This window comes from Nilaparvata lugens, chromosome 6 (assembly GCF_014356525.2).
Source record: "Nilaparvata lugens isolate BPH chromosome 6, ASM1435652v1, whole genome shotgun sequence".
In the NCBI taxonomy this organism is placed as follows: domain Eukaryota; kingdom Metazoa; phylum Arthropoda; class Insecta; order Hemiptera; family Delphacidae; genus Nilaparvata; species Nilaparvata lugens.
This window is the reverse complement of record NC_052509.1, coordinates 6988842-7012773: the sequence shown is the minus strand read 5'-3', so window position 1 is coordinate 7012773 and position 23932 is coordinate 6988842. Positions and strand designations below refer to the sequence as shown.

Below are 23932 nucleotides of genomic sequence, written 5' to 3'. Positions count from 1 at the left end.
ACCACACAAATGAGAATTCAGGTCTAATCTGAGTATCTCATTTACATAAAGAAGGAATAAGATTGGTGATAAGACTGTTCCCTGAGGGAGACCATAACCGGAGAGAGGCAGATCACTCACACAGTCATCAAGTGTGAGAATTTGTGATCTATGTGCAAGGTAGCTATGGAACAATCTCAGAGTTGTACCTCTGATTCCTGCTCGATCCAGTTTATTTAGTAGTTGGTTGTGAGCCACAGTATCGAAAGCCTTGGCTAGATCAAGGAAAACCGCAAGAGTTTTCTTTCCCTTATTTAACAAATCTGCCACAGAATTTGAGAAATGGATTAGAGCATCATCAGTACATTTATTTTTCTGAAATCCAAATTGGTGGTCTTCTATTATCCCATGTCAGTCAAAGAATTCAATAATTTGAAATTTTATCACTTTCTCCATTATTTTCGTTAATGAACTAAGCAAACTGATTGGTCTATAGTTCTCAGTGAGTTTTTTATCACCTAGGAAATGCCAAACCGACGACTTGAATCTTAGACCTCACTTCGCTCGGTCAATAATAATATTATGATAATTATTGTTACTGTCATCTATTCTATAACTAGTAGTTCTGTGAACAGTAGACCTCACGCAGTATTCACAAGTACCTGATTGAAACTATAGACCTTATGGAAATACAGCAATAGACTGGCTTCTCCAAACATCTGTGTAATCACTTGTCAGCTGATTTATGATGAATTATTCTATAGTCTGATTTTTACTCTAATAAATATTGGCGTATGTAGGAGGCTCCTTTTTCCTTTTATGTTATCCTTGAAATGCAAAATTTAAAAAAAACCTTGTATATAGGCCTACGTCGACGCGCAATTAAAAAAGGAACATACCTGTCAATTTTCATGAAAATTCATTACCGCGTTTCGCCGTAAATGCGCAACAAATAAACATTCTAACATAAAGAGAAATGCAAAACCGTCGACTTGAATCTTAGACCTCACTTCGCTCAGTCAATAAAGGGAAGAACTGGCTTATACACGTACGGGATAGGAAATTCATAAATGACGCATCATCACGTCTGAACTACTGGAATGTTTAACTTGAAATGTTGCATATAGATTCTTAATTAACCGAGAATGGTTATAGGCCTATTTTCAATTCAAGATTTCAGTAGATCAAGTTGATTTCATAGACCCTTGCGGAGCACGGGTCACCTGCTACCTGCTAGTCATATATAAAATGAAAGAGGAACTCGAACAGTTTTCATCCTTGAGGCTCATCTCTTATTATATAGACTATAATAAAGACTATTATCCTCTCGTGTATGGAGGAATCTTTTCTTTATGTTCCAAGTTTCATGAAATAGGTCTGAAACCCATCAATATGTTTTATCAGTTCCATTGAATAATATTTGTTCAGAATTGATCTCATCAGTTTGAATCATTTGTTCCATTGATAATTGAATTCCATTGATAACCATTGAATAATTTGTTCAAAATTGATCTCTCATACTGGAAAAAATCTAGAATCAGTTTTTGGTTATTCAAAACACAATTTTATAGAAAAAAATTATTTAATAATGTTGTCTGATCTACATAGTAAAGACACGGTCCTTATTACAATAGTAATCATCAATATCAACATAAGTGAATAAAAATAATCATCTTTCCTATAATCTAATAGCTATTAGTTGTCAAATCCTTATTCGACAAGTTAAATAATTTCATATAGAGTTCATGTACGGTACGGTACTTATTTTTATTGCAAGGAGACGTCCTATAATTCAATGACCAGCCCACGACTATACAAGATTATATCTTACTGAAACTATATGCATATCAACAGTATTGCATTGGCTATTACGGACATTCATTTATTAATTTACAAGAGAGATTATATTAGAAGTTATACATTAATAGAATAGAGATTACAAATTTACACAATGTTTTCGTTATTTACAGGAGTTATTATAATTTAGCTTTACTAATTCAAATATATGCTTTAAAACTGTACGCTTTTGAAGATTTCAGATTGGAATATACATAGAAAATTGTAACTAGGATATGACTATATCAGCTACACATTTATGTATATGGAATTCACAAGAGATGTAAAACATGTTTAATTGTTCACGTTACATAATTTACAATATACACTTGATTCAATATTGCTTCAGTATGACAACTAGTACTAAATTGTATTATACTTTATTACTATGATATCACTCTCATAAACAATGGATGCACCAAGTTAAGAGTTAAAGAATGTTGAGTTATTATTTGTTGAAAAAATAATACTTCGAATAGCATGAATTGAAGAAAAATTATAATTGTTATACGATTAAGTTGAAGCTAAATCGAGAAGTATAGAGGATTTGAATTTTTAACTGAGAAAGCATGTAGCTCACACTAGATAATAGTGATATCAGTTGAATATTATCACCTACTAATGAAGTTATGATAGTGTATGTTTCAATGTATAGATGAATAAACAAGTTGAAAGAATTTCAAATATTAATATTTGTTAAAATGGGGTTTTCCTTTTTTCCTATTTGAATTTATCACTTTTTTATTGCGGTGGTTGTTCTACCTTCTCCTTTCTCCTTCTTCGTATTTCCTTTTCTTCCTTTTCCTTTCTTATTCTTGTTTTCCTTCGTTGTCTTCCACTTCCTATCTCTCCTTCCACACCTTTTCCAATTGTATTTCAGAAAGTATCAATAATTGTATTTGAGAATAGTCACTTGTAATTGAGAGAATGTCAGATGCAGATGAGAATAGTCAATTGTATTTGGGAAGTCATCACATGTAATTGAGAGTAGTGAATAGTATTTGAGAAATCGTCAAATGTAAATGAGAAGATATCAATAATTGAAAATGAGAAAAGTTTCCAATTGACAATTGACATGCCGTGACTCTTCTGTAGCCTAGAGTACAGGTTTTATTTGAGCAGGAAAGGATACTTTACTACGTACACAGTATTCCAATTACTACCGATACTTACTACAATTACTTCCAATGTTTGTCTCCAAACATTTTGTGGAATATTGCACTTGATGAAGATCAAGTTCTCTATGTTTACGGCGCCATTGAACTTTATCATCAATCAATTGAATCTCTTGATCAAACAATTCGGCAATTATTCAATGGATTTTGGGGCATGAAAATAATTTTTTTTCAAAACTAAACGTTTTATTGGAATATTAAATATATTATTTTAAATGGGTACAGTTACGGAAAATATAAGTACTGTTTTTTAAAAACATTTTCCAATTACAACTGACAACTTCTCGATTTCAAATCGTATGTTCTCAAATTGAAATGATACTTTCTCAAATAAAATTCACTATTCTCAATTACAAGTGATGACTTCTCAAATACAATTGACTATTCTAATTTACATCTCACGTTTTCTCAAATACAAATGACTATTCTCAATTACAATTGATACTTTCTCAAATACAGTTGGAAAAGGTGAAGACCCTTTCCAAATTCATTGAATAAAATCTTCGATAAACCATAGTTATGATAAAATATAGGTAATCACATACCTCCTTAAAATTTAGTTATTCAGGGCTACCTATATTTATTTATCAAATAACATCAAAGTACCCCTTTAAAATTGATATAAAATAATAGATTGTTTTAATTTGTGTTTTTAATCATTATTTTATATCAATTTAAAAAAGGGTACTATAATGCTATTTTATAAGTAATCACATAATTTTTTAAATTAAAATAAAATATTGTATTTGAACATTTCTTGGTGGGGATATTATAATACTAGAATTACTAGCGCTACAAGTAAAAAAGTGAAGGAGTTTCTAGTTTTCTAAGCCATACTAGTAGAGAAAATATTTGTTATTAACAAGCGAATTCAATAAATAAGAATAAACTACTTGTGGCTTAGTTGATAATATTGATATTATTTCTTCATAACAAAAGATATTCTTTATTAAAGTATCATTTGTTCATATTGAAATTGTTAAATATAATACAAATTAGGGTTTCTTATAAAATTATATTTCAATACACACTGTTAAAGCTCAATATTAGTGATGGAATGAAACAATAGATATTATAAAAATACAAAATATAATGGAATGCGATGGATATAAAAAATAAATAGATATAAATTAGAGATATTTATCTTTAATACTGGGGGTAGTATTATTGTAAGGTTGAGGTAGTTCAAAGCTATTAACAATATTTGCTAGGAGAAATAAATAAAAATTAGTTCGTTGTTGTTTTAGTAAGGTGGGCAGAGAATATAATAGGTGGTGTCAACTACGAGGTGTGGCTATTAAATAACGGGACTGACGCTGCAGTGAAACGAGTGCGCATGCGCCAACCAACATTAACCAACAGTGTTGTTTAGCTTGAGACTTCCTCTTCAGAATGCAATTGTCTCGTTTCTGTAAACAACTTCGTTGAGCCATAACCTTCATTTACGTTAGTTAGTGTTGTTATTTTGTTTTGCGGAAAAATGGTTAGTGTAAGAATAGAGGAACGAATAGTTATTAAATTTCACTTTAAACTTGGAAAACCAACTACCAAAACCTATAATTTACTAAAGTGGCAGTGAATGTTTATCGCGGACTCATGTTTTTGAATGGTTTAAGACCATTTCCAAGATGGTCGAAAAGACGTTGAAGATATTTTGCGCTCGGGACGTCCTTCACATCAAAAACGGATGACAATGTTGAAAAATGGATGACAATGTCGAAAAACGGATGACAATGTCGAAAAACGGATGACAATGTCGAAAAACGGATGACAATGTCGAAAAACGGATGACAATGTCGAAAAACGGATGACAATGTCGAAAAACGGATGACAATGTCGAAAAACGGATGACAATGTCGAAAAAGTTGTTAATTTGGTGTTTCATATAATTTGGTGTTTTAATTTTTCTAAATTTAAAATTTGCATCTCATATTTATTTTTGGACGAAAGTTGACCTTGAACTTCCTACAGAACAAACATAACCTATTTTTTGGACATGTAATCAAAATTTGGGAATGGAATAGTTTTGGGCCAAGCCTGTTGTTCCTTCCCAATCATATTTATATGATTTGTTATTGTATCCACGTATAAATAAATAAATAAATTTGATTCGGTCTGACCGTCGATTAAGTATTCGTGCAGTTGCTGAATTTGTAGGCGCACTCTTCGTGAAAGAGTAAGAAAAACGACCTGAAATGTGGAAGGACAAATCATGGATTTTGCACCAAGATGATGCACCAGCTGATTCCGCGGTTCCTGACCAAGTACAGCATCCCAGTGTAGGAACTTCAACCTTACTCACCAGACCTAGCATCATGTGACTTTTATTTTTTCCCTAAGGTAAAATCTGCATTGAAAGGCACGAGATTTGAATCTGTAGAAGCTGTTCAAGAGAAAGCGGAATGAGTCCTGAAAGAGTTCACAATGTGTGTCCAACAATGGAAAATTCGCATAGAGCGTTGTAGGGGTAGAAGGGGTGTATATTGAAGGTGATGATAAATAATTATGTATGAATTAAAAATAAAATGTTTTACATTATCAGCCCCGTTATTTTATAGCCCCACCTCGTATAATAAATATTCAAGTCATCAAATAAACTGATAGTCACAAAATACATTGGAAACAAACATTAAATTCTAGCTAAGGCGAGTTTCACTGATAACTGGCTGCATAGCTTCCCATTTATTTATCAGGAATGTTAACAGTTCAAAATAAAACTTGCTATACGATTAAAATAAATACTTGAAATAAGAAATTGTGAGAAGAAAATGATCGAAACTAATTTATGTGATAAATTAAAATCAATCATTATTTGTCACATTTATTATAATAACCATAATAGTCATTAACTTTGAAAAAGCCTAGCTATTCTTGTAACAAAGTAATACAATAGTAGTAGACTAGAATAGAATTAAATTTATTATATATGCGAAAAGAGATAATATGATAATGAACATTTAGAAAATTTACAAAATAAATAGGAAAGTTTAATTTTAAGCGAGTTACAATAAAACAGCCATCAAAGTTGAATTTTAAAAATAACTGTTGAAGTAATTGGAATTCAACGTTTTTTGTTAGTTGAAATACACGATTTGTATTATTTAATCTACTTTAGGATGAATTGATTAAACATTCATAAATGATTATCGATGAATGCGTTTATTAGCTACAAGGTGTAGTAGTAATAAATTTACTGTCTGTTACATTTTGTAAAATTGTATCAACAATATTTATCTCATGGATCCGCTTCTAATTAAAAATCAATGTTTAAAACTTGCTATTTACAAATATATAAGAATATTGATTTATAAACATCAATTCCAACGTAAAATGAATAAATTCTCTAAATTATTGATAGTATGAAATAGAAAATGATAATTACAATATTTACAATACATAAGAAACGCTTAATAGCAGTTATTTCTAGAAAAATATACTGATATTCACTTCAAAAATATAATTTATAATACATAATATTAGAATCGTTTGAAATGCTACAACAATCTAGTCACTGAATCTATATAAATGGTCAATAATAAATAAGTTGAATAGAAATAATTGCAGTTCATAAAACATGAGAGATTCTGTAAGGTGGAAATGATTAGACTATAACTAGATTCTCCTCAATATATACATGTCATTGGGTTCAATTATAGAGAAATTACACGCCTCTTGTATGCTTTTTCTATGTAAGTCTAATGTAAGTTAATTGTTCAGTAGCTCATTTAAGAAACTATGTCATTTTCGATTCGGTTTTGTATACTAATACAAAATTTGGGAGAAGGCAGTTTTGGGCTATGCCTGTTGTATTCTCCCAATCATATTTTAATTATGATTTGTAATTGTTAATGAAATAAATAAATAAATAATAACAATATGAAAGTGGCAAACAATTCTGATTTAACATTGATACATTCAATGTATCTGTAGGTTAGAAAACTTTCATTTCAGAGATGTGTAGTGTCACTTTATTTCTAAAAGCCTTGAGACATGAACACGTCTTAGTTCTGAATCTATTTTAAAATGAAATCTGTTGATTGAAGATACTTCCACAACATCAATATTCACTCTACAAAATCTGTTAAATTTTCTACTAGATTTTATTGATAAATGAGAACAATAATTATAGTTCGGCACCATTAATTGATAATCGATTTAGTCGAAAACATTTACTTAATTAGTTGTTAGCATAAATAGACTCCATCTATATTGTCAGATATCAAATCAAGCATTGTACTATGGGAAAATCATCACAAGCTGCATCATAATGATTATAGTATTTCATTCATCACATTATCCTACTGAAATTATAACTCTTCAAGTGGTTTTGTAATTTGTCAACTCAAACAAGAAACATAGCTCCACTCAGTTCAAATCTCATAAAGTAATTAGTAACTGACAAATAATACCTTGCATTATTATAGATGAGGTCATACTCCTGGATGGACTACATAAAAACCAGTCAATTTTTAGACAACAAAGTTATTTTCTTAGTAGATACTAGTTTTGTTTTTTATTCCTAGGTAAAAATAAAAATCTTTTAGCTGCCTCTATTAACTGAGCTTACCTATTAATTAAACCAGATATACAAGTGATTACTCCAAGTTTTATTATTCTTATAAAAATTGCATTAGTTGGGTTGAAATAGAAAATGAACATTTCACGACTTCTCATAGGTGTTTAACTGGAGTATTATTGAATTAAAATTAAGTGGTCTTTATTTTTTATGGGTTCAGACTTGGAGCATGATAATTTTAATCGTCTGCTTGGATGTATGAGAGGTTTTGTGAGATTTCATCAACAGTTTGATGATTTTTAACTTCTTCAGCCAACTCTGTAGCCACTTTTGTCAATAATAAAATAAATTAATTTTATTTATTATTTTTTCAAGAAAGCACTGACTGAGAGAGAAAAACTAAGGATAGTCCTTGTACTATTTCTCTCCCAAATTTGGATAACATTTTAAAAGTCCAAAATAGGGTTATGATTTCACTCTTCTAAAATATTTAGACTATTTTTACTCAAAAACAACAAAATTTTGTTAATTAATTAACAAGTCATAAGTTAATGATTTTTTCATGCATAACCACAGAGATTTTGTCAACAATTTGATCTTTTAAATCAATATTAATGATCTGGAGTTAGTACAATCGTCTAACAATAAATCAATGATTTTAAATATTTGTACCTCAACTCGAATTCAAGAGCCATAACACTACCTTCTACAAACATCAACAGTAAAAAATTGAACACATAAACTTGTTCACAAGCAACCTGTCACTTGAGGTCAATGGCCTGATCGTGATGGAAATTGTTCCTGACTAGTGGGGGCAGCATTTCCACAATGGGCGTTTGCCCATCATCCGACGAAACCAAACTGTTTGTCTGATCCATTACCAAAATCCTGATTTTGTTACGATCTACAGGCGATTTCGGGCTGACGTCACCATTTTCTCTTGCCCCTCCACCGCTGTAACTTCCCCCACCACCGCTATCTCTTCCCCCACCACCGCTCTCTCTTCCCCCACCACCACTGCCCGGACTGGGAGTGAGGGTGGGAGTGGGCGGAGCGTAGGGAACATAGATGCGAACAATGTCAGGGCTGGCGCGTGGCGTGGAAGGTCCGTTTGAATTTCCCGCTTCGTCGCCGGTCTGCGAATCGAGGCTGTGCGCATCCTCGTGCGCGTGTGACCGGGTGGCCGACGAGAATACGCTCAAGTCGGCAGTGGACGTTACACTTGTGTCCAACGAACGTCGACTGCCCTCTCCGACTAGCGAACTGGCATCGTCCAGTGAGAATTTCGATCCTGCAACAAGAGAAAATTGGTTCCATTTCATTCATTTACATAATTTGATACAGAGTTGATTTTAGAATACACACATGACATTTAAATAAATACAAGCTTGGCGTTGATGAAAATTGAAGAAAATCAACAGAAAAATTCAATTTTCGTACAAAGTGGCCCAAACTGAGAGTACATCGGTTCATGTTCTTAATTATTCTTGTCACCCCAGAAGTCACCACCATTGAATTGCTCAGATAAGAAAACTTTTGGGCCACTCTGTATATACAGAATCATAATATGTTACTGTAATTTTGATGTATACATGGAATTTGATAAATATTCAAAAAAACAGAACAGAAGGAAAATTACAAATGTATCTTAGTGGTTGCAGAAGCAAATTCACTAGTAATTTGCGTCAATGAGAATAATTTGAATCTACAAAAAGCAAAAATTGATTAAATTTCTTCAAGCGATATTAGAATTTTTTATTATCAAAATGATCAAGTGTAAAATGACTAATACAGAGCATAAACGATACAACAACGTTGATGAATAAATACAACAAAAAACAAAAAGTGTGAATGATTTTACAGTGAAAGAAATCCTTGTGTGTTTTTCACTTTCATTTTTTAAACTTTTCGGCCGTTTCACATGGAATTTTCAACTTCTTCATCTCAATATATTAATCATCATTCAACAAAAAGAGATGGAAACTGAAAAAAGAATCAACTGAATAGTGAGCTAATATATAGTGAGGTCCACGTTATAATGGCAGTGTGTGATTTGCAATGGTGTTGCTATCCTTGTCTATGACTCTATTTCTTTCACGCTTTGCGATGTTGCCACATCGTTTATCAACAATGTAGAAATTCAACTAATTGACAAAATAATCAACCTCAATCATGAAAATGTATTATTACATCTCTAAAAAATATATTTTCTTGACAAATAAAATATGATTAACTATTTTCAACAATAATGAACAGTTAAGTTGATCAGATATACAGTATCAGCTGTTAGGGTGGCAAGGATGAGATCTGGCAACCATTTTCTCTTATCTTCCTACACTGCCATTATAACGTGGACCACACTATAGAAAGTTTTATGTAGTAGTTAAGAAATTGAAGAGGCACCTGTTCTGAAAATGTATAGCCTACTGTACTATAGAATGTTTTATACATGCCGATAAAATTGATAGCCTAAATGAAAAGGATACAAGTAAACAAAAAACATTTATAATTATTATTAAACAAAAATCCAAATTAGCGCTCATTGAATTTCCATCTAGCTGTTTATCCTGTTGTCAATATTTGCAGTAGCAGAAGTCTTTGGGGTGATTCACAGTATTTAATTTGGATTTTTGTTCAATAATAATTATTAACTCATTAGCATTTGAATGAATGCAATATCTCAGTCATTTCCATCTGTAAAAAAACTCTTAAAAATTATGAACCATATTGTACGAATGAAAGTTTTTGAATTCGTTCTGAATTTGGCTACAAGTTTTATTGGAACCATAAAATTCGTGAATTTTGGTCAATTCTATAAAATTATAGATGTTAAATTATTACATTTATCTCAATTTCAATTTATATGGAGAGGTTCTAGACTAATTAGCAATAAATGAGAATAAAAACCGAAAACCAAAAACTAGCTACTCATTGGAGTCGGTTTTCCCCTTCAACTACAACTAATTTACTAGTTTTATTGGAACCATAAAATTTGTGAATTTTGGTCAATTCTATAAAATTATAGATGTTAAATTATGAAATTTTATTTCAATTTATATGGAGAGGTTCTAGACTAATTACCAATAAATGAGAATAAAAACCAAAAACCAATCTCCAAAACCAGCTACTCATTGGAATCGGTTCTCCAACAACTACAACTAATTTACTACCTACAAAGAAATAAATTTGAAATCTTGAAAAATATTTATTTAATAAAAATTTGAAAATAGATTATCAATACCTCATTTGACATAAAACATTTAATCAATATCAACATAAACCCGCATTTTCGACGTATTTCCTCGGGTAGAATGTCTATTGAATTCACATTTAACATCTCTTAATTGATTATTTGAAGTCAAAGTAGAACTTCTTTTATTACAATTATTATTACTTTCATAATGTCCACTCCTTTGTCTACTACTAGTACTTTGTCTATTCAAATTTCTATTTTCTGCAAAAGTAACTTGATTACTACTAATACTGCGATATCGATTTGAATGTCTCGTTTCTTCAAAGTCAGACAACTTTTTCGGTCTTCTGAAAACTTCATCTTCTTTGCTTTGTTGTTGTTTTGAAAACGAGGAGAATTGTATCTGAGGCAAATCACAGTCTCTGAGCCCATCTTCGTATCTTCTAAAATGTGAAGGACGGTGTGCATACTTTCGAGGCAAACTTCTAAAACCTGAATGCCAAAACAAACATTTAGTGAGTTAGGTGGTTGGAAAATTATTAAAAGTGGTCATGTTTGGTGCTTATAGAAATACTTTTCCAATACTAGTTATTGTAAAAAAGAGGATTCATTTTTTAACAGACTAATTCTATGAAAACATATATTTAAAAGCTTGCATTTGCTTTTCTTTTATTTGAGAAGACTTTTCCAATACTAGTTATTGTAAAACAGAGGATTCATTTTTCCAACAGACTAATTCTATGAAACTTTTTGTGTATTTGAGAAGTTGATATTGTGGTAATTATTCATATTGAATGAAAAAGACTAAGAAGTTGTCAAAAAACCACTGATTTATTGATAATTAAAAAGACCGGTTTCGGTTATTACACCATTGTCAATCTCTGATAAACTAAAACTAAATACAAGAGCAGCAGAATTTATACTAGTAGGCGAGTACTGCTATTGGTCGAGGGCATGAACGCCTGCCATTGGCCTAGCTAGACAGTCTCCCTCCTCCCCCTCAACGGTGTGACAAAATTTGACAACTTCTTAGTCTTTTTCATTCAATAATTCTATGAAACCATAGAATTTGCATTTGTTTTTCTCTAATTTGAAGAGACTTTGAGCTTGAGGGGATTTCTCATTGAAAAGACAATATCAAATAATTCTGATTAAATAGTGACATAGAGAAATGATAGCATAAGTAAATATCCCATGGTATAGGTCGTTTATGTTCCAAATTTCAAGCCGATCTTTTGTTAACTCAAGCCTATTACTGTTATGGTCGGGTGAGAGTGTGAGAACTGCACAGTATGAGATAGTAGTGCCATTTTTCAAGTTAGAATATTTATTTTATCAATCTGTATTATTTTATGGCAAAATAAATGAATTTGAGAGACTCCCCGCGGCACATAGCTTCACGAAAAATAACTACTAGGACTATCGGCTTGAGTTAACAGTGAAATTTGGAACATAAACGCCCTATACCATGGGATATCTTCTCATCGTATCTTTTCTCTATTATAGTGATAAATGCCAAGAAATAATAAAGGACTACAAATACTTCACAACAAAAAACACCATTCAACACAATGAAAACAATGTAAAGATTGTGAATAAAACAAAGTGCAAAAATTGGATGGTGTAGACTGTTATTATACGTTAATTGTGACGAACAAGAAAAGTAAAGTAAAGTAAAGTATACCAGTGTTGAAATGGAAATATCCGCCTTAAATAATAATTACAAATGTTACAATGATATTGATACAGTAATGAAATCCAAATATCACTCAAATATTAACTTGAGTTAACAGTGAAATTTGCTGTGAATAACACATAGTAAGTAGGTTTTTGATTTTGTATTAGAAATTTTTAAATAAGTGCAATATTTTTAAAGTTTTTAATTTATTGTGATATATTCTGTGATTCATTTGGATTATAAATCTACCTTCAAAATTTTAAATCATCATTCCTGGACCGAAAATCAAGTTACGAAGCAGTGTGTGATCACATAACCTTATCTTTTGGACAACATTAACATTTTATCAAAATTTTTGGAGAGAAATAGTACAGGCTCAGCCTAGTTTTTCCTCCAATGTCATAATTGTATTATGATTATAGTATTTTATACAATAAAAAATATGATATTTTGAAATAAAATATTTTGTACTCAAAATTGGACAGAAATTATGTGGTGATAAACATAACCTGGGAAAGGATCAGTTTTGGGCTTGAAGCCAGTGTTTCTTTCCCAATCATTCATAATGAGTTAAGAATTATATTTATGAATGTATAAATATCAATTTTTAGAAATGATTAAAGTGTTATAAAGTAAATTTCGAACTGAAATAACACTTTTGGATTTGAAAGTGCTGTAATGTCATTGTCAATGTGTTTAGAATGTAGACCTCACTATTAAACAACTCTATTACCTCACAACATGTTTATGAAATTATAGTTAGGCTGCTAGAATGTAGACCTCAGTAGTAAGCAACAACTCTAATACCTCATAACATGTTATGAAAATATAGTTATGTTGCTAGAATGTAGACCTCACTAGTAAGCAACACCTCTAATACGTCACAACATATTGTTATGTTATTGAAACACTCGCCAATATTACTGTGAAAATGCACGGCTGTCAGCAAACTCAAACGTGTTAAACGAACGAAAAACGGTGCCAAGACAAGTGCACAACAAAATCCGCCAGCTTACATAGTTCGGCAACATCTGCTGTTGTCAACTAGGGTCAACTGCTGTTGTCAACTAGGGTCAACCGCTGTTGTCAACTAGGGTCAACAGCCGACCTGGGATGTACCTTGGTGCGAGAGGGCTGACTCCACACCATCCCCGATATAGTTGCCCACGGATTCGATATAGCTTGTATGAAACGTGTGTACAGTTGAGATCCCCCTGGATAATATAATAATTCCACTACTGTACTAGTAAGTGTGGCCACTTTAAAAAGTAAATCATCAGTGTGACCACTTTCAAAATAAATTATCAGTATGACCACTTAAAAAGAGATCAGTGTGACCACTTTCAAAATAAATTATCAGTGTGACCACTTTCAAAATAAATTATCAGTGTGACCACTTCCAAAAATAAATGATCAGTATGACCACTTGAAAAAAGAGATCAGTGTGACCACTTGAAAAAAGAGATCAGTGTGACCACTTTCAAAAATGAATCAACATGCATTGAGTAAATTTACTCTTCTCAAAAGTGGTCGCATATTTAGATTGGGAGTCTGTTTGCATATTTAGATTGTAATTATGTTGTTTATTCAAAAGATATTCATCTATTTTTGCATCATGTAATAATGGGCTATATGAATAAAAACAGAGCATATGCTCATGTGCATGAGCATGGAGCATAAGGTTTTGCTCATGAGCATGAGCATGGAGCATAAGGTTTTGCTCGTGAGCATTAGGTAGAAGCATAAGCATTTGTTCATTTTTATATGAATAAGCTTTACCTTATGCTCCTGAACTCTGGAGCAAATGCTCACGTCTTTTAAAGATTTTTCATCAGCTCATTGTATATTTAGAACTGCTGGACTTTGAGGATGTATTGTACACCAAATTATAAGGAAATGTACCTTAAATTATAGCCTTAGTATATATTTATATATTCCTAAATTCAGTGTTGCGATTTACGCAATTAAGTTAATATTTCACTTCTGTACAATAGTTTACAGATCTCTTGTATTATATTGAAAAATATCGTATTTTAAGTACCTAAGTATCATACATGAGATGCAAGGTAAATAAATTTAAGAACCGTTATGTTTCAGTTACAGTTTACTATATCATCATAGATAAACATGATATAATAGTTATCTATGGATTCAACTGATGTATTCTATGCCAAGTGACTGTGCAACTGTGTTGAAGGAAGGGAATACTGCATACCGATTTCAAATAAAATACTTTTTAATGAAGAAAACTAAAGGAAAACTCATCGAATCGTAGCAAATTTCACTTGAAATTAAAATTATAAATTATTGAACTTGGACTACTCAATATTTCGCATTAGAAGTATAAGTGGTCATCTTCAATAATTTATATTTTATCATTATCGTGTAGGCTATCCTATCAAATCTTCGATTATGAGTATAAGTTGGTAATACTGTACTAGATAGCTTAGTAAATTGGAGTGGGTATTGATTCTTTATCACAAATGACAATGTATTACTTTATACACTTTGTCAAGTATAAACTTCATTGGAATATAGCTCACTCACTTCAAGGTGAAAGTGATAATATTTAAAATATAATAAAAATAGTCATTATAGATTGTAAAACCCAAACGCTCTAATGACTTGAATAAATTATTATGTTTCAATAGGATTCAATAGAACCAAGAATATTTCAAAGGACCCGGTAAAAAGTATTTTTTCTCAACTTGAGATGTAATAAACCAATACTAATAGATACAAACGCCTGCTTCGCAAATAAATAGATTGAAATATTTTAGTAGGAACTATGAAAACTGATATTGATATTCATATTAATCATGAATTAAGCAGTCGTTAGGTCATGTCAGAGGCCCTGAAATTGATCAGTTGCGACTGAAAACTCTGACACCAGACCTGAGCCAGCCAGGTCACTCGATATTATTATTATAATCATGAATTATTAGTTTAATCCACAGTTTTTTGCAAATACACCTTTTACAAATAATGTGCATGATTTTGTATTATCCCTCACCTCACTATCCACGCACAAGTCTCGGACTTGTGTGGGCTTCATCAGAAACATATTAATGTGAAAATGTGAACAGTGTAGTGATTGTGCGTGTGAATGAATGATTGTGTAAAGTCAAATGAAAATAAAGTAAACTGGCAGATTGATTAAAGCTGAATAAGCTTCAGTAAAATTTAGTAACATCTCACCATTTGCCAATACTAACAATGTATCGCTTCTTAATAATTATCATCTTTAATGAGTTTTTAGGCCAAAACCAGAAAATATTAGGTGTACGAATGACGAATGATGGATAGGAAAATTGAAGAAAATAGTAAGTGCAAATCATGCAAAACGTTTTAATACAACAAAAATACATGCACATTGAAAGCACAAATACAAACTAAATAAATACAGCATGCCTCGCAAATACTGCCATTGAAAATATCTATCAATTAATAATAAATGCATTGCACACAGGCTTACTACTCTAAATTGTTCATATAACATCACATGGAACATGTATAAAGTCCAAAAGAAAAATCAGTTATAATTTTTTTCAAACTTGTTCCTTAGATTCATATAAACTATGAAGGAAATATAATAATTTGTCAATATAAAAGAATATGTCTACAATAAATACTACAAAGTACCTTAGAATAGCACTTCTAATTTTCCAATTTACAATTTCTCTAATTTAATAAGTTACTAAACATTGAGTCATTCACACGATTATTGAACTCGTAAACTAAAACCATTAATAGACTCAAATTAATCAAAATTTGTTCATTTCAGTATACAAATATTATTGTAATATGAAAATATGTAAGAGAATAACAAGATGCATAATTGAAAAATATTTTCTGATTTTCCATGTCTTGACAAAGACAATGTCTAGACATACTTCTAAAGTACAACCAAAAACCTAACCAATTTGAATGAATTTAACAACAATATTATGGACAATCCCAATTTCAATTCGACAATTAAATTTGTTACAAATTTCAAATCCGTTCATGAATTTCAATTAGAACTCTATCAAAAGAGCTTACAAAACCATAAGATTGGTTATTTAAATAGACTATAAAAATAAGCTCCAATATCATCAATTCACTATAAATAATTATATCTCAATGAGAGCACAGTCTTAAACAAAATTAATGCCAAAACAATCAATTTCATAACACAAACAATTAAACTTATGGCAAGAAACAATAATTAAAAAAAAACGATACTCGCGATTATGGTCATGAAAACTATATTAAATAATAATTATGAATAATAATAATTATGAATTGTTCATCAACATAAGCCACAAACACATTTAACGAATCACAATACAGCAATACACAACTTCAAAAATACAGTCTAGGAAACATTAACATGCAAAAAAGACACTTTGTACAAATGACTAACAAGCACAATGAATAAAGACAAATAAAAGAATACTGAATGGTACATTGTTTGAATCTACTAATAAATGAATATAAGAAAACTATACTAAAACAGAAAATTGATACTTTATTACAGCATTAGTATGGTAGGGGAGAGGGAATGCAAATGTCATTAAGACAAGAATAGAATACATAACATAAGATAGAATACTCTACAGTGGACTACATTTTGCAACACAAGTATCTGATAGGAAAAACTCTATTATTCCATTTGAGAATGAATCTCCATCAGAATACCTTTTCTCAAATTATTACTTTGTACGGTAATGAAAGTAGTTTGTTCGTCACATTTTGAGCCATGCAAATTAACAAAAGTTGAAAAACGTATACGTGAATAACACAAAAATAGATTAATACATAGGTTTCTAAGCTCAGAAACCCTGTCTTATATGAGTGTTGTATCCAGTATAACAATATATATGTAAACACATTCTATGAAATATACTATTAAATCTAAACTCAATAACATTGGTTAGGCCGTCAAGTAAGCACCTTTAGTCATTTCAGTCATTTTATCACAAAATAATCCATGTAATCATTTTTAGAATCTCAAGCCCAAGTATTATAATTTAAAACCACTACAAAAATTAATTTATTTGAACGATTTGAATAGAATAATGGAAACTAAGGTTTCTGCTAAGAGATGACATGGAATATACACATGATGATATTGTGAGCAGAAAGCAGAAATAAAGATTTCCAAATATAGACACTAGTACAATAGAGAACTTCTGTGTCATAGCATAGACACTAGTACAATAGAGAACTACTGTGTCATAGCCTAGACACTAGTACAATAGAGAACTACTGTGTCATAGCATAGACACTAGTACAATAGAGAACTGCTGTGTCATAGCATAGACACTAGTACAATAGAGAACTACTGTGTCATAGCCTATACACTAGTACATTAGAGAACTTCTGTGTAATAGCATAGACACTAGCACAATAGAGAACTGCTGTGTCATAGCATAGACACTAGTACAATAGAGAACTGCTGTGTCATAGCCTAGACACTAGTATATTAGAGGACTCACCAGGCGCGGCGCCGTGACTGTGTCGTTGCTGTGCCGGAACCGTGGCGTGCCCGTTGGCCGTTGTCGGGTGGGGGTGAGGGGGTGTGCTGGTAATGGGGGTGGGGGGCGACTCCCTCCCCTCCTCTTCCTCGGACGCCACAGCTGCAGCCGCCATTGCGGCGTCGCGACGCATGCTCACGCTGTCGCGTGTCGATCGCTCCGCGTTCGAGAATTCGCTGCTACGGTGGCCCACCTGTCAAAAAATATTCAAATTTAGAGATCGAGAATTAGAAAAAGACCACCTACTCCCAGTAGCAAGTTGCAAGTTGAATTTAACCGCCATTAATATCGTATTTATAAAAGTCTACTTGTACTGTATCGAGGCTATCAAAGAAAGATCTATAGAAAGTAATTTGGTATTGGCCTGATTAATTAATTATTATCAGGGTTGTTATTATGTTAGAATTTATTGTTGAAGTGTGTGTTATATTCATTGTGATTTGGGATCAAAGAACGAAAATTAAAGTATTTTCACATTTATGTTAGTGTATTCAAAAATATATTAAATTTGAGAAGATTCAATTAGTTTCAAAGATTGCTCGTTGAAATTAACTCTTTTCTAGTCATTCACGAATTTACTGGTCATTTTATTATTTGTTTTTATAGTTTCTCACATATTAAATTTCGTATATTCATGTTGGTAATAATATATACCTTAGAATTCTCACACATTAATGTAGCTACCGAATTCCTAATCTAACATCACATTGTCGGTTAATTTTGTTATTGATATATTTGGAAATTTTTATCGAATTCTTTTTCAAACTATTTGTGTGATTTATAATGTTAATTTTGAATATTGTTATTATATCATGGGGATTTTTGTAATATTCGTGTTTTGATCATTTGTTTTGTATTAGAATGTATAAGAATGTATTATGTATCTGATTAGGATAGCAACTTCTATTTGAATGAGTACTTGCTCAAGAACAAATAATAAAACTATTTGATATTACATGAATAAACAGAATTGAATTAAATTGTATGGAAAAATGAAAAAAAAAATCGTATTCATATTATATTAAGAGAGCGATCCAAGATATACCTGTAGGATCGCAAATCGTCCCCTGTGTGGCTCAACCCTAAACTCAATAAACAACAGTTAACTCAAACACACTCAATATAATTAAATCAGCATACAATATACTGCTTGAAATGCAACTCATCTTACTGTAACTATACAACTCAACCTGCTTAAAGTTAACTCAAATTAATTTTAATAAAAAATAAATAGTTCAATTCAACTCAAAATAAAAAAACCTCGTTACATACAATTTTTGCACACAAGAAATTAGTAATATTGTATTGTATGCAGTGTTGAGATAATTTGAGAAAAGAAAGGAAGAAGAAAGAATGATATGCTATTTTGCATAGACTTAAAATGTAGAATGTAACTTCCAATTTCATGTACAAAGTTCACTTTCTAGTTCTAAAGGCAGAAACTTAACATTTTCATCAGACATTTTTGACTGACAGGCACACAAACTACTTCACTCCTGCGACCGAAGTAACTGCCACTAACGATCAGGTTTCCGACTGTACGGTCGTAAATGTCCGGTGAATCGTTAGGTTATTGGTTGGCAAAACTGCCCTTTGATAAAGTCGGCAAACCACGAGATAGCCTCTGGATTGCAGGAGCTTTCTTGTGGTAGTAATCAGAGCGTACATGATCAATTTTACAAAATAAATCTCAAAACAAATTGAATAAATTATCAATTATCCAAAATAAATGTGGAAACAAATAGAATAACTAACTTTTTGTTCGAAAGCAGGCTCCTTGAATGTGCCGAATGGCTGCCGAGGCAACTCGTTTTGTGGCGCCGGACCCGGGTAGTCCAGTTTCGCCTTCTTCAGCTCGTCCATGCACTTCTGCAGGCTGTCTATCGTGTGGTCTTCGTCAAAGTCGAATTTCTTCTCTAATCGCACCTATAAGCCACATAAAACAAACATTAAATACCAACTATTCACCGACAATTCATCATACTTTCACATGAGAGGGACCACATCTTTCTCAGCCAAAATTCCATTACAAAATTCCAACTTTGAACTTTCAAGAATAAAACAAACATTGAATATCAAATCAAATAAAATCAAATCATCGTTTATTGTCATAAAACATACAATATGTTGAGACAATCGTCATTATTAATTAAAAATGAAAATACAAGTATTATAATATCAACTATTACCTTACTATTCATAAAACACTCACTTAAAAAGTGTGACAGCTTTCTTACAGCAACGATTATAATACAAAATTCTAGCATTAAAGTTGGAATAGGTCACGTTTAATGATAGATTTTGTCATAATAATTATTAAAATTTCTATTTTACTACGGGAGAATAATGTGTTGTACGAGATTATTATCAAGTTGATAATAATCCAATTATTGCAATTTATTTTTTTAAGATATCTTTTATTGCCAATAAACATATACAATGCAGTAATAGGCAAGTCACAATACAACCAACAACTGAACCAACCGAATACAGTCATAGGAAAAGAAAGAAACACAACTGACTAGAACACTCAACTCTGTACCACAAGTGTAACATTATCTCAACATAGCTTATTTTATGAACAAGACACATACAAACTCTACTCTGCTAGACAATATCACATTCAAGAAACTCTTGCACTGTATAGAAGGACTTGGATGTAACCAGCTTGCTAACTACCATCTTGAAACGCCCAACTGGAAGCGCTCTAATTTCTAGCGGCAGCCTGTTGGATAATTTTATTTGCTGGAAAAAATGTTTTTTGTAAGTTTTCCTCAGGTGAACGTGAGGCACTATTAAATTCTCCCTATTCCTAGTATTGAAAAGGTGTGTAGTTCAAATACACTGGATATCAAAACTGGAAATTTTTTGTCTCACACGTAACAGATTTTGGTAAATAAAAAGTGAGTCATAATATTCAGCTGTCTAAAAGCATCTCTGCATGAATCACTAACACCAAGGTGGTTACAATTGTCAATAAACAATTACAATTGATGATTGTAATTCAAGTGCAATAACTTGAACATAGATAGATAGATAGATAGATAGGCTGCCTTTATTTTAACCTGGAGGGCGAAGTTAGGGCGCAGCCGGCCCTCTCTCCCACTTAACCCTCCAATACAATTCTAATGCATCTACATCACAACATAAGGAAATAATCTCTTAAATATAATAATAAGTAATATGATAGAAAAAAATATGTATATATAAATCAATAATTGAAAAAAAAAACAATTTCATTCAATTTATGGTTTTTTATCATAGGGTAGAGATTTAGACATTTTTAAATAATGTAGTTAAAGAAATAGCCTAGTTTATCACTTGTGCGTTATTTTTGAGTGGAATTGTTTGAATATTAAAACATCATCTATTATAGGCTAACATTAAACACAATCTTCTTATTGAACCTAAAAAACTAGAACTTATACTACCTTTTAACAATAATTATATTATCCTATGCAGTTATGATGAAAAAAATGTAAGATTGCATGATGCAACGTCTAGTTTTAAACCTGATATTTATTTTTTTGCTTTGAATTGTTAACATTGGCATTGAAGATCAGCAAGGCTATATTATTCTACTAATTTGGCTTATGTTTGTAGATATAAAAAAAACTATTGACCTTCTCAAACACAGTAACGCAATATTAACATTACTGAGAGAAAAACTGACCTGAAAAACTAAACTTATTATTATGCTATCAAAACTCTGTCTTTTACATAGCCCCACAAGAAAAAGTCGCAAGGCGTTAGGTCCGGACTACGAGGTGGCCACGGCTGAAACACAACGTTTTCCTCACTTGCACGGCCGATCCATCGTCTAGGAAGATGTTCATCCAGATACCCTCTGACGTCTGAGTACCAGTGAGGCGGAGCTCCATCTTGTACAAAAATGAAGTTACAACTATCTTCATGGAGTTGAGGCATTAACCATTCGGTTAACATGTCCAGATAAATTCTTCCGGTTACTGATGGTTCTTGGAAGAAGAAAGGCCCATAAACCTTTTCACAAGATAAAGCGCAAAACACATTCACTTTAGGAGAATCGCGTATATGCTGTACAGTCTCTCTTGGGTTTTCTGTTCCCCATACTCGTACATTATGTCTGTTAACTTTTCCACTAATGTGAAAAGTGCATTCATCACTGAAAATTAGGCGATTAAACAATGTGTCGTCATTTTCAAGACAATGTTGCATCTCTTGACAAAAATTTTTACGTACAACTTTATCATTGTCATTTAAACTTTGTACTAACTGCAATTTATAAGGTGTCATTTTCAAACGTTTCCGCAGAATTTTCCACCCAGTAGGTTGAGGAATTTGCAATTCTAAACTAGCTGATCTAGTCGATTTTCCTGGACTTTGTACAAAAACATCACGAACACTATCAATTTTTTCTTCTGTAACAGAAGGTCTTCCAGTACTCTTCTTCTTACACACACATCCACTGCTTTCAAAACGTTCATACCAGTCATAAATTGATTGCCTTGTTGGTGGTGGTTTACCGTATTTTGTTCTGAAATGACGCTGCACAACAGTAACAGAGTTTGTTTTGGCTAATTCAAGAACACAATAAGCTTTCTCCACTTGAGTAGCGGCCATATTGCTAAACTAAACTGGCTGTTGTAACACGGAGCAACCAACAATAGCCAGCAACAGTTCTACCAACATAAACTTTAAGAAATTCCCTACAAACCTATATCACTTACTATGTTGAAATACACCAGTTTAATTTTGTACAGGCTATTGAAGTTGTCTATTTCATTTGTAATCACCCGGTATAATAACAATTATGCTGACTTCATGAACGTTGTGAACCGTCTCATGAGAGATACACAGGTAGCTTCAATGAAAGACTGAATCCTAATTACCTGAAGAAATTGTAGAATATCGTCCATGCCAAGCTGCATCAGATTCCGACGATGCAACTTCAGCAAATTATACGCCATTGCTGTTAACACACGCTCGCCTTCTAATAAATACACGTCCCATACCCTCAACGTCAGTTTGAATGGAATCTGAAAACAATATTAAACTCATTTATTTCACACACAATAGTAGTAAATGTATGCTTGATACGTGTTTGTGTAGTGATGGAGGTGATTATCCACATTGAATGAAAATATTGGAATCGCCGCAAAAACCAAACATACAACATACACCCTTCAGAGTCCAAAAATTTACTCAAGATTGATAATGGCTGAGCTGAGAATTCAAAAATAAATGTTTTATGGTGTACAACCGTGATAGTATCTTAACGTCACAAGGATGGTAGGGGCCTTTTGCAGGCGAGAAAGATGTTTCTAGTGGAGGCGTTAACCGAGACTGGAATTTCATTCGAGCACTGCAAAAGATATTCAAGTCCAAGTAACGTACACTATTTTTTGTCATAATAATCTAAAGAAGAATAATTGATAAATAGAAAACATTACCTGCTTGTGCTGAACTTACTACATTCATTCTATAAACATAACCTAGATTACATAACCTAGAATTTTGTGGAAGTTGACAAAACTTCCACCTGGAGCGCTGAAGGTGGTTTTTTTTAGCAGTTTTGCTGTTCCTATTTCGGAACCTTAGACCAGTTATAGAATAGACACGCTGGGAAGTCTAGCCTCTGAAGCCAACATCTACTGCCATATCACCATATCGTGACGTCAGCATCGGATAGAAAACCTTTCTGCAGAGTTTGATTTACATTGTTTTCTATCCGATGCTGACGTCACGATATGGTGATATGGCAGTAGATGTTGGCTTCATCGACTTTCAGTATGTATATACAATGGGCCGTGCCTATTCTATAACTGGTCTAAGTTCGGAACTAGGAAACTTACTCGACTGTAAAGAAAACATATAGTTTCATTACAGTAGAGTATGCTGTAATGAGAATCATATGTTTATTTGTTCTGCAAACAGCTGTCTACCGGCTTGATTTCATGCATGGAAAACAGCTGAGATTGAATGATTATGACAGAAATAGTCTATTATTGTTTTATTATTGTTGAAAACAAAAGTCTTTTTAGTCAAACATATTGG

At 32.1% G+C, this 23932-nt stretch overlaps 1 protein-coding gene and 1 long non-coding RNA gene across 2 annotated transcripts in view; both read right to left on the bottom strand.

The window, feature by feature from the left end:
- Positions 1–1542: 1542 nt before the first annotated feature.
- LOC120351780 lies at positions 1543–4866 on the bottom strand. The gene is made up of 2 exons (XR_005571523.1): positions 3355–4866; positions 1543–3294 (listed from the first exon to the last, which is right to left on the bottom strand). It is a non-coding gene; the product is annotated as an uncharacterized LOC120351780 (long non-coding RNA).
- Positions 4867–5407: 541 nt separating this feature from the next.
- The window catches only part of LOC111055959 (USP6 N-terminal-like protein), a 47962-nt gene continuing 29437 nt past the window's right edge, over positions 5408–23932 (bottom strand). The window contains exons 7-9 of the mRNA XM_039430039.1: positions 19652–19822; positions 17858–18089; positions 5408–8797 (exon numbers count right to left, since the gene is read on the bottom strand). Of these exons, the coding sequence (XP_039285973.1) occupies positions 8268–8797; positions 17858–18089; positions 19652–19822 (933 nt within the window). The 3' untranslated portion in view covers positions 5408–8267. The remainder of the gene's footprint in view (positions 8798–17857; positions 18090–19651; positions 19823–23932) is intronic.